This window comes from Electrophorus electricus, chromosome 7, assembly GCF_013358815.1.
Source record: "Electrophorus electricus isolate fEleEle1 chromosome 7, fEleEle1.pri, whole genome shotgun sequence".
Taxonomy (NCBI): Eukaryota; Metazoa; Chordata; class Actinopteri; order Gymnotiformes; family Gymnotidae; genus Electrophorus; species Electrophorus electricus.
This window is the reverse complement of record NC_049541.1, coordinates 19,516,967-19,529,833: the sequence shown is the minus strand read 5'-3', so window position 1 is coordinate 19,529,833 and position 12,867 is coordinate 19,516,967. Positions and strand designations below refer to the sequence as shown.

The following is a 12,867-nucleotide window of genomic DNA, read 5'->3' as shown; positions in this document are numbered from 1 at the left end:
GTTATATAATGTGTTTGAAATCGATATGCACCAGCTTTTCTCAATGACAGGAAAATAAAAGTATCGGTTTTGCAGTAGAATGGACCGTGCATTTTAAACAAATCATATCGCTCCAAGCTAATATTTCCTCACGCTGCCTTGGTCATAAGAGGTAAATGCACTCGGATCAGATTTCATCTTCTACTGCAGAGCCAAAAAGCTTAGCAGGCCTTCCTTTTATCAGGCTAATCAGTAACTAATGGCTTGAATGACGGAGCTGTTATTCACAAGCCATGAGCCTTGAGCCGAAATGAGCCTCGAAATGAAAAAAGTGCACAATTTGTGCAGTCGCACATTGAGAACTCTGCAGGCGTCCTCCACAAACAGGTGTGGAAACAACGCCGTTGCCAAGAAGAGATGTTATCAGTGGGGGGAGAAAGTGTGTTTACCAGAGCAGGCCTGGGAAAATGACAGCAACTACAGGAGAAGGTCCTCAGACTGGAACTGCTGGGACCTGCATGAGGTCGCATGGGACCTTACAACCAGGGCCTTGTAACAAGCTGTGCAGTTTGGTGGCACGGCTCAGAGGAGACGTTTTTTGTTCCCATGCTGAAATGAGGCCTCCCCGGCGGTGTGACAGAGAACTGCAGAAACAGACATGCAGAGCATGGGAAGTGGGAGACCAGAGTTTCAAAACGCAATAAGGAGGTACAGCCCCGGGGTGATGCCAGAGACCATAAATCAGTGAGAAGAGTAATAAAGAGGTGAGGAGAGTATAAATGGTCTGGGGTCTCGCGGAGCAGTCAACCACAGGCTAACGATTCACGCTTGGTGATATCAATTCCGTTTTGACAACCAAATAATAAAAAGAAAAGCATCCCAGTATTACGGTACATGAAATCATTCACGAATTAACTAAGCAAATAGCTATGAGGCTGATTTGGGGATTCTAGGGAACAATATTTGGCCAAATAATTGAAGATCACTGATGCGGTGGTCACTCTGTCGAGGCGCTGTGCTCTAGATGACAGCGTGTGGACATGGAAGTCTGACAGCTGGTATGGTTTTTCAGAAAAGAAGCTGTCACCAGGACTGACTTTTGGTAATGCCTTGTGATAAAACTGTCTGTTTCCCGGTATTAGAAACAAGGGAAACCAAGGAACCATGGAAACCAATGGACTCTGCTCCTGCCACGAGGCATTTAATGGCAGCATGGCCAAGTGTACCATGCACACAACCTCCAACTCTCCAACAGCTGGTAATGCAATTCAGCTCCAATGCTAAAATGGCATTTTTTATTACCTAAAGTGCGCCGCCAGTACACTGAGCTGTCAAAGGGAATATTACTGTGTTTGATGTCATGTGGCCAATCTCAGACAGTTATAAAAAACTTTCAAATAAAGTACAATTTCACTGGCATAAAACCAAGAAGATTAGAGCCAGTAAAGAACGTTTTCATTACTGGTAAACCATGCTAGTTGAACCATAACACTTCCATTTTACATACTCGCTTTCTAAAGATAGAAATCTACGTAGAAACCCCAGCATCCCTGGACAGCATTCAACACAGACACCTGTACAGACCCCGGCACTGAAGTGGTAGAGATTCAAAATCTAAGAGGAATGTTTAGTTATTAGCATATTCAAATTCGATGCTCAGGAAAGAATGTCTGAACACTGGTGTTACAAATCATTTTGATCTCCGAACCTGTTAAGTGCATTTCTACTGTGACATATCAATAGCATGTTTTATTTCTTTGGTTTTGAAACAAGCGCTCGGGCTGTGTGGCCTCTGAGTGAGGGGGACTCACAGTGTGATTGTGAGTCTGGGGACACAGATTAGAGGAGCACCAGCTCGTCCCTGCTGGAGACGAACGCCAGCACGGAACACTGGGAGCTGGGATTAGGTATGACACGGAGCGACCAGGGGAAAGGAAAGAGAGAGGAAGAAAAGAAGCAGGGATGAAGGGAAAGAAAGCGAGAGAGAGGGAGGGAGAGAGAGAGAGAAAGGGGGAAAGAGAGGGACACAGATATAGAAAAGAAAGGGAGAGAGACAGTAAGAGAATGGGAAAGAGTGAGAGAGGAGAGAAAGCGAGAGAAGAAAACAGAGAGGAAGGGAGAGGGAGGGAAAGAGAGAGAGAGAGAGGGAGGGAGGGGGAGACAAAGAGAACATCTATTCCACACAAGTTGCCAATCCCTGTGTGCTCTAAAATCTGTGACACGGGAAACACACACCCCTCCGTCTCATCCCCTCATCTCTGCCCTCCCTCACCAGCCTTTTATTGCGAGACCCATCTTCTTTGTCACCTCTCCATTCCGGTCTCGTACACTGCTCCCGTGCATTGCAAGGATGGAACATGAGGAATTCCAGCCCATCAAGTTGATCACTCAAACGGGAGGGCTAATAAAAATATAAAAATGAAAAGGACGATAGAAACGCAGTTTCATTCCCGATGTGAAGGCACAAAAAGGTTTAGTGTGGGAAAATATGATTAGTTAGATGAAGCCATGTGGAACCCACAAGCCGCTGCTCTCGGATCAGAAGGGTGAAAAAGCCATACAAGCCTGCTGTAAAATGGCTACAAATTTCCCAGAATCCAACCGACCAGTTGTTCACGCATCGTGTTCACACACGAGGCTTCATTCATTATCAGCGCGTCCGCTTGGTGTCACGAGGTGGGGGAGGTGGCAGCAGCGGGAAGGCAGACGCTTGACGCTTTAAATGAAATTCAGCTGGATCTGCAGTATTCCGAGACCGTGACGCATCTCGGAGCGCGGTGGCTTACTGACCACGGCAGGCTGTCGGTCCGCGACGCTGCAGCAGGGGAGGTTTGACTATGCATGAACATCTGCTACTGTGGTGCAAATCCCTTCAGTCAATGGCCATTTATCAATTATAATGGCTTAAAAGCTGGTAGAGGGAAAAGACAACCCCCCCCCCCCCCCACTGCCTTCCAAAAAAAACCCAAAAAAAAACCCTGTGGTGGGTGTGCCTGCATTCTCAAAACATCAGTCAAAATCTTATATAGAGAACAAGCCCTGGCCAAATACAGAGGCCGGAAATGAGCCTCGTCTGGCATTTAATGGCCACCATAACTAACTTCTATGTTTTAATCTCTCTGATGCAAACCCTCGCCCCAGCAATGACTATGGACTTGGAATTATTTATTTCTCTATGCTAACAGATTCTTTCCATTTCAGACTTCATCACTTTGGAATCAAGCAAGCTTTCTCCCAGCTTCAGTACAAGATGTAGAGCAGACATAAGGAAAGGACATGGACATTTGAGTTGGCCAATGAAAGCTCAGAGAACTCCAAATGGCTGCCACTCCGTCACAATACCCCCCAGATAGTAATCAGGCACGCAAACTGAGAGCCAGGACAGGAGCTCAACAGACTTCAATACAGATTAATTGCATTCATGCAAGAAACACAAAACTTCTTTATCAATAACAAGATAATCTAATATTTACTCAGTGGGTTTTTTAATGATGGCTCCACAGTAAAGAAATAGACAGTGAATCTAGTGAGTCTTTCTACTTAAGTTACATTTTTAAGTTATTTTTGAGCCAGTTGACTATGCTACATAAATTCAAACTTCTGTCTTAATACAGTATTGGCTGTAAGCCAATAGTTGTGTCTCAGCCTGAGGTGAGTCTTAGTTAGTTGGTAAGCTGAATCTGAATGGAAGTAGATATAATTACAGTTATACAGCCTAAAAACTCCAATATTTAAACTCCAACTCCAATATTCCAACTCCTCCAACACCTCCAATATTCTAACTCCCACAACTCCAATATTCCAACTCCTCCAACAACTCCAATATTCTAACTCCTCCAACTCTCCCAAATTCTCCAAGTCTTCCTGAGTTGCAGAGGCACCTACTAATAACAGAACAGCTCTGTCCTTCTACTAACAGAACAGCTCTGTCCTTCTACTAACAGGACCGCTCTGTTCTTCTACTAACAGAACAGCTCTGTCCTTCTACTAACAGGACCACTCTGTTCTTCTACTAACAGAACAGCTCTGTCCTTTTACTAACAAGATCGCTCTGTCCTTCTACTAACAGAACAGCTCTGTCCTTCTACTAACAGGACCGCTCTGTCCTTCTACTAATAGGACCACTCTGTCCTTCTACTAACAGGACTGCTCTGTCCTTCTACTAACAGAACAGCTCTGTCCTTCTACTAACAGGATCTCTCTGTCCTTCTACTAACAGGACCGCTCTGTCCTTCTACTAACAGGACCACTCTGTCCTTCTACTAACAGAACAGCTCTGTCCTTCTACTAACAGGACCGCTCTGTCCTTCTACTAACAGGACCACTCTGTCCTTCTACTAACAGAACAGCTCTGTCCTTCTACTAACAGGACCGCTCTGTCCTTCTACTAACAGGATCTCTCTGTCCTTCTACTAACAGGATCTCTCTGTCCTTCTACTAACAGGACCACTCTGTCCTTCTCAGGTCTCACACTGTGGGGTGAGGGCTGCAAGTCATGTGGAAAAACAATGCATTTACAAACCAACAAGGACAACAAGGCCTACAAAAGAAAGCACACTGCACCTGCACCCACACCCACACACAAAAGGAATTCTTTGCTGCTCCATGAATCACACAGCTGAAGCCAATTGAGCTGTATTCATGAATAATTCTGCGTAATTTCAAAAAGGTTCAATCTTGCTTGTGGGCTCTGGTGCCTGAGACAAACACCCCATGTCACCCCTTCGCTTTCCTATTAAACGACAGCAAGAAGAAGATCTGGAAAGATAAAAATACGTAATATGTTTTTTCATCCTTGTTATAGCACATTACTGTGACATTCATTTTGCTGGGAATTACTGACGCCCCAAAAAGGCCTTTATAATGTTATGTCCTTTATATTGCTTTATAATACTACTATAATACTATAATACTTTTCTAATCGCCTACCCTATGCGCTACATAGTCATAGTTATAGGTTCAAAACCTTGGTGACCCATTCATGTGCACTAAAGCTAATAATAATGATTAACTATAAGAACCCTGTGGTCTGTTTTGAGTGAGAGCTCCTGCAGGCAGCACGGGGCCTCTGAGAGTGAGGAGGACTTCTCGCCGCCACCCGCACAGCCCCGACACCTTTAGAGCGGGGAGAGACACTGGAGCAAGCCTGCTGAACGAGGACATCTGTTTCTAGCCCAGCAGGTCTGAGAAGTGTGTGAGGAAGGCTCTCCCCATGTTCTGTCAGTGCGTGCATTTGGGAAAAAAAAAGCATGTGTAAGGCCACTGTGTGTGTGTGTGTGTGTGTGTGTGTGTGTGTGTGTGTGAGAGAGAGAGAGAGTGTGAGAGAGTTAGTGAGAAGGGTGGGTGTGTGTTTATATATGGCTAGTAGGTTCCAGTGCTGAAGCTACACGCTGCCGGTGACAGATGGGTTTGAGGTCTTAATCTCATCAGGATTCTGCCCGCTCTCGTTGTTAGAACGAGGTGTGCAAACAATAACACCATGTGCGTGCACGAGAGAGCAAACGGAAGGACAAAAGAATGCGACCTGCACCCTGGAACCCCACGCACTCGTCTGGCAGGGATACATGAACTGACGGTTCAGAGAGCGATGGCGTTAACTGGTGCCTTAGTTAGTTAAGAGCGTGCATGGAATTATGGCTGGTAGCTAACGGGAAGAAGTGCCGTTGAGAGGGATCATGGTGCCACCTGACAAACACAGTCTGCTGCGGTCCAGGCAGAAGAGGTTCTGAAAGGTTTTGTGTCTAAGATAGAGAGGATGGAGCGTGACAAGACCGATCCTGTTGTAAACGCCCAAAGTTAAAAGACTTGCATCACTCGCCGCAAAGAAAAACAAGAGTGATGTCACTTACTGCTGGCAGGACCATGAAAGTGCTGCTCTCAGCTCAGATCCACCACAGACGCAGAGCAGAGGAAACTGACAGGCCAGCAATACCTCAGCTGCTTGGGACTCCTGAAACCTGTAACATTTTTATCAAACCTAACATGACATTATGTGAGATAATGCATAATTATGTCATTATGTGAGACAATTATGTCAGACACTCTGAGATGATTTCCTTCGGTTTATGCAACCACCTGTGTTGGACCTTCAGAAGGACCTTTGCGGGCTATACCAGTTTTTATACATGCACATATATACACAAGCTCTGCACAGCCTGTCAGAAATTTCCTGTTTCTCTGGAAACCTTGTGTACTACACTGCAATTTTTGCACCCTCTACATCTTTAACTATAGTACACTACAGTTAGTCTATGCCCTGTGCACCTGTTTGCCACCGTCTTTACTGCAGAGAGAACTGCTGTCTTTACTCCAGGTAGAAGCCCTGTTCACAAAAGAAGGGCCTGTAATCACCTGAGCAGCATTCTAGAGCAACAGCCACGTTTACGCTTTCTTCTGCAGGGCCCGTGACACATGGCATCCTCCACAGATATCAATGTGCTGTTTGTTCCCAGCCTCAGCCACAGCTGAAGACCGCACTCAGGACTACGGGACTGCTGACTCGGCACAGCAGTCATTAAACAGGTCATCATGCATCGGCGAATTAAATAGACCGTCACACGGCAGTGTTTACAAGCCGGAGCACTCGCAGAGAAACTGAGGAACACTTGAATGCAGCCACGCATTCATTTTAACTGGCGTAAAACAATAAGGTGAGGAATTGGATATGTTGCTCGCGGAAGAAAAAAACTGCTTTGATGAAAAGGGTTTCCCCAACAAATCGTGCACCTTACGCCACAGTGAATGTGTGTGTTAGTGCGACTGTGTGTGTGTAAGCCAAGGGAATGTGTGTGTTAGTGTGACTGCGTGTGTGTGTGTGTATGCCAAGGATGACTGCATAATAGTCACATTTTGTACTGACATTCCACATTAAAAGACATTTTAAGTGAAAAGACCCGAAAGAAAGAATCAGATGGTGAGATAGCGCAACAGAGAGCAGGAGCAGGAAAAAGAGAGAGAGAGAGAGAGAGAAAAAAAGGAGAAAGAGAGGTAGGGAGAGAGAGATGCTGGAAAAGAGGGCAAGACCAGGAGCAAGAGTGAAAGTGGAGCAGGCAATTAAAAGCTGCGTGGCCTCGATGTCTACCCTGCTCGCTCCTCCCCTCTCATGCAGTCTCCTCTGATGTCCGCACCCTCCTTCTCAATGTGTGTGTGTGCGCGCTTGAAAGTGAGACAACCGCTGCGTTCACCTCTTAGGGGATTTTTCTTTAGCAGTGACTCACTGCACCTAGCACACAGGCTACACCTGTTGAATGATCACGTGATCTTCCAGCCTGTGACTGGTCTGTGGGCTGAATAATTCAGTGCCAAGCTCAGTTCATCAGCAACACAAACACACGCACACACACCCCCACACCCCCGTTGAACTCAAAGCTGTATTATCATGTCTGCATTCTCACAACGGAGAGTTAAGACTGCCTTCTTAATCCAAACAAATTCAGAGGACAGAACAAATCTTAGTTCCCGAAAGAACACTTCCAGGTAGTAACACCTGCTTAAGGATTAAGAGTCGCAAGGGTAGATTTACGTTATCCGATCAACTACATTAAGCACACATGGCTTGAGACAACATGGGCCAAAGAAGTTATTAACTGCTCTAAGAATTGTGAAATATTTTGTTATCTGATTTGCAACTTTGGCACATGAAAGACAGCCATGAAATGGCAATACTGAATTTGACCATTTCTTATTCAAAGTCACAGATATTTGAAGCACGCAGAGCACCCAGACCTGAACATCTCCTACACCTTTTCTCACCTTTGTAAATTAGAGTATTAAAGTATACTTAAAACCAGACAGATTTACTATTAGTGGCCATTGATTTCACCACTGTCACCGTCTAGGCTAGTGAAGGGATGCACCACTATTATACAGAAAGAGGTATTTTTTTTAGTCCGTCTGATCCAGATCATCATACGATGCCAGTCGTTCTGAAATGACAAACTCTCACCACTGCTCCCCAGGTAAAAACAAAGCAGAGATAATCTGAGGACGAGTAATCTGGCCTTCATATGGATAACAAAGACACGGTGTGAGTGGAGGTCCTGCATGCTCCACCTGCCCATCCTGTGCTACACTCCTGTCGTCTCATGGCTGCGGCACGTCCCTCACGGTGACGGCGTCAGCCGTAGAGGCGGGTCAGGAAGGTCCGGCAGAGGGGGCGCAGGCAGGGCACTTCTCCCAGCTGCCTTCTGCGTCGCGTGCTGAGTGGCTGTGCTGCACTGCATGGGTGGGTGGGAGGTTGTATACATGCGGTAATTAGCCCACTCCATCCTGGGCTGGTGGCACAGCCATCTACAGTGGTGGGAACAGGCTATGACTAATACCTGGAGGTGGGGGGATCATGCACATATAAAACGTCATTTACATAAAATTGTGCAGAACTGTAACATAGAGGAACCAAAGCACAGGGAGCTGAAGACCAACCCAGAAACCCAGATGGATAAAAGGAATGCAGAGATTAAACTCGTTCTTATTAGATTAGTCATCTGTGTGTGTGATGGCGACATCCCATGGAGCAGAAACAAACTTGTTCCTACAGGGTGAGCAGCTAGATATGAGTGTGTGGGGTGTGTGTGTGTACATGTGTGTGTGTGTGCACGTGTGTGTGTGTGTGTGTACGTATGTGTGTGTGTGTGTGTGCACGTGCGTACGTGTGTGTGTGTGTGTGCATGTATACATGTGTGTGTACATGTGTGTATGTGTGTGTGTGTACGTTTGCGTGTGTGTGTGTGTGTGTGTGCACGTGCGTATGTGTGTGTGTGTGTGTACGTATGTGTGTGTGTGTGTGTGTGTGTGCACGTGCGTACGTGTGTGTGTGTGCATGTATACATGTGTGTGTACATGTGTGTATGTGTGTGTGTGTGTGTGTGTGTGTGTGTGTGTGTGTGTGTACGTATGTGTGTGTGTGTGTGTGTGTGCACGTGCGTACGTGTGTGTGTGTGTGTGTGTGTGTGTGTGTGTGTGTGTGTGTGTGTGTGTGTGTGTGTGTGCGTGTGTGTGTGTGCGTGTGTGTGTGTGTGTGTGTGTGTGTGAATGGCTTAGGGCAGAGATGCAGACTAATGTCAAGCCCCAGAGAGCACACAGGGGAAAGCAGGTAAGGCAACTACACACATCATTTTGCACAAGCAAACATGTCAGCAGAGTCACAGGTTGTGTGAGCTGCTCTGCTCAGCTGCAGAAGATGAGGCGACAGGGATGTCTGCATGACCTTGAACAGAATAACTAAGAAGACTGAAAATGGCAAGAGCCAAACACGTCTAACAACGAGGAGCCACACCGTTCTCTAAATGAAATCTCTGAGTGGTTTATTAATATTTATTTCACAAGCACTGTGATAACAATTCCTTACTGCTGCGCTTCCATATTTGAACATGTTTGATGGCAAGATCTCATGAAGCAGAAACAAACTTGTTCCTACAGTGTGAGCAGCTAGATGTGTGTGTGTGTGTGTGTGTGTGTGTGTGTGTGAGTGAGTGTGAGAGTGTGAGTGTGTGTGTGTGTGTGTGAGAGAGAGAGAGAGAGTGTGCGTGTGTGTGTGTGTGTGTGTGTGTGTGTGTGTGTGTGTGTGTGTGTGGTAATGGTGAGGTGGGTACCAGAATGCTAACAGACAACTGCACTTATATGAGAGAAACACAAAGCTTGGGAGGGCCAGTTTGAGTTTCCATGACTCCTGGCTCTTAGGTTGCTATGATGGCAGTGTCCTAGCACCAAGCTTAGAGTCACCTTGTCAACAGTGGAAGAGATGTAGATTTCCATGTGCACTCATAAACATAGCTCCTAACAAACAAAATGAAACTATGGCCACTGCACAATTACGTTAAGGGAATATTCTAGGATTATGCAACCTAATCTCTACCCAATACGTAGTATTACATTATTGAATGACTAGTACAGGAAATTCAAGTTTATCTCCCAACTGCAGCAGGTAGACTAAATTAATACCCTAAAGGAAAAGTCCATTTTAGAATATAATAGGAAGATCCCTTTTGCTCAAAACACATCTATAATGAAAAGCCCACGAGACAACAACTGCTCTTAAGTCTCTGGCAAATGTATTTTTACTCAAATGGTTTCTGCTCCTTTCATATTACAGGGAATACGACAGATAGAAAAATCATGGGATATTCCTTTATGGTATTCAATGCATTAACCTACCTGCTGCAGCGAGGAGATAACTTAAATTTCCTACTAATGTAAATTTCCTACATAGCGTTGAAAGATTGTTTTAACCCCCCCCCCCCCCCAAAAAAAAAAGAAAAAAAAGAAAAAACCAAAAACCCACGCGATTAAACTAACGTGCACCGGGCGTCTGAGGGTGGTTGTCTGTGTCATTACTGTGTCGATGCACTGTGCCCCCGGAGCGCCTCTGCATCCCACACGACCAGGACAGTGGCTCACGCGCGGATTCGCGCGCTGCTTTCGCCACGTAGTTTCCAGGGACAGGGACAGTGGTACACGGTGCGAAACACAGCCTGGGCTGCGGCTCTGCGCTTACTGAAGAGCTGCGGGGCAAACAGTCTCTGGTCTCTGCTTACGGAACACATGCGCCCATGCCTCGAGGAACGACTGCAACCAAAGCGAATACCCACGAACTCGCGTGACCTTCTCACGCGCACGCTACACCACGCGTGCCACAGCTAGAGAGGAGCACGCGGCGGTTTGACTCTCCAGCTATAAAGATACAGACTTAGCTAGCGGGCTTGATAGACGTGTGAATAAAATGTCCGCGGTGGTTAAGAGACCAAAACAGACAGAGTAAAGGCTGACAACACTAAGATAGCTAATGAACAGGCGTTAACATTATTGGTGTTGCTGGCCTAGTCGATTCATGCCGTTTTTAGGCACCAAAACAAGAACCAAAACAATGCGCAGGCTACCATTTCCCAACATTTAACAAATAGTAAATTATTTACATTTACATTTTCATATAGTGATGTGAGTTAACCATCACTGATTTAGGATGACCAGATCTGTCAGTCAGTTAGCAGAGCAGATGAGGGGTAAACGTTAAAGAGCCTTTTACCCTTACACGTTATGGCTCCTACTCCACCTCAGCTGAGGGGTAAACGTTAAAGAGCCTTTTAACCCCACACGTTATGGCTCCTACCCCACCTCAGATGAGGGATAAACGTTAAAGAGCCTTTTAACCCCACACGTTATGGCTCCTACCCCACCTCAGATGAGGGGTAAACGTTAAAGAGCCTTTTAACCCCACACGTTATGGCTCCTACTCCACCTCAGATGAGGGGTAAACGTTAAAGAGCCTTTTAACCCCACACGTTATGGCTCCTACCCCACCTCAAATGAGGGGTAAACGTTAAAGAGCCTTTTACCCTCACACGTTATGGCTCCTACCCCACCTCAGATGAGGGGTAAACATTAAAGAGCCTTTTAACCCCACACGTTATGGCTACTAATGCCACCTCAGATGAGGGGTAAACATTAAAGAGCCTTTTAACCCCACACGTTATGGCTACTAATGCCACCTCAGATGAGGGGTAAACGTTAGAGTCTTTTACCCTCACACGTTATGGCTCCTACTCCACCTCAGATGAGGGGTAAACGTTAAAGAGCCTTTTGCACACAACACACTGAGCTAAAACACTTACGTCCCGAGGATCTCCTTGAATTCAAATATCTTCTTGATGTCATCCACTTGCTTCTTCCACGAATCTCTCGCCGACTCTCCGTTCTCCTGAGCCATGGCGGAACCGGGAACACTTCAGCTCTCGCGGATCCGCGGAGAAAACGCCGCTTTCCCACGCTTCGGATTACACTTCCTGCTGCCGGCCACTACCGCGGGCATGTGAACCGAATAAATAATCTGTCGTCGGTAGTCGTCACGTCAAATCGCAGCCGCCCTCTCTCTCTCTCTCTCTCTCTCTCTCTCTCTCTCTCTCTCTCTCTCTCTCTCTCTCTCTCTCTCTCTCTCTCTGTTTCTCTCTCTCTCTCTCTGTTTCTCTCTCTCTCTCTCTCTCTCTCTCTCTCTCTCTCTCTCTCTCTCTCAGTATGTTTCTTTCGTCGTGAAGAGCCCTCCTATTAACCGGTGCGAGCGAAGCACGCGCTGCCCCTTGTCGCACCTGCAGCGGCTTAAAACGGTTTGAAGTAAATTGTTCAAAGGGGGCGCGTGCCGCTTTCCGTTATTGTGAATGCGGCTTGCTTGCACGCGAGGAGAGCGCGCGCTCCTCTGGAAAACTACGAGCGCCTCAGTAACGCGAGACGGAGCGCGGGCTCTTCGCGGAACCGTGCCGATCGTGCCCACCGGTTGTTATGGCGATGGAGAAAGTAGGAGGATGCTTCACCGCACGAGCTGATGCCAAGGGGAGAGGGCGGACGGCGCGTGGAAATGAGTGCTACGGATTATTCGCATTGCACCAAAAGGGAATAAAAATGAAAGAATGCACATCGTTTCAATGCAGTTTTAACAACGTGTGTATAATATAACCGCTCATTTTAAAAGTCACGTTAACTATAGTGCAGGACTCTTCTGTTCAAATAGGCAATTTTGGTGGCTTTTCAGAAGTGACATTGTCCTAGAACAAAAACAAATCTTTGAAAGTGCCAGAGTACAAGCATCTAAGACAAGAACACTTTTAAAAAAAAGAAAAAAAGGACGTAACCAATATTAATATGCTTCTCAATATATATAGGCCATTTTGATGGCTATATATATCTTACTGCCACTAACCAAGATTGTCAAATATTGCAGACTGATTTATGATGAGTCAAAGTGTGTGTGCGTGTGTTTGAACGTACACCACTGCTGTAGTCATCTATACTCATGAGTATTCCAGTAGCAAACTACTGCAGCTTCTCAGCTCAGGAAAAGCTATCCCACTGCTCTTCTCCCTCCAGCTCTGAGTCAGCAGTTCGAACCTCTTTGACAGGGCG

General features: G+C 46.2%; 1 protein-coding gene across 1 annotated transcript in view; it reads right to left on the bottom strand.

Annotated features, from left to right (window-relative positions):
• camk1da (calcium/calmodulin-dependent protein kinase 1Da) overlaps positions 1-11,845 on the bottom strand; it is a 48,808-nt gene extending 36,963 nt beyond the window's left edge. The window contains exon 1 of the mRNA XM_027020554.2: positions 11,586-11,845. Within this exon, the coding sequence (XP_026876355.1) occupies positions 11,586-11,680 (95 nt within the window). The 5' untranslated portion in view covers positions 11,681-11,845. The remainder of the gene's footprint in view (positions 1-11,585) is intronic.
• Positions 11,846-12,867: the final 1,022 nt, after the last annotated feature.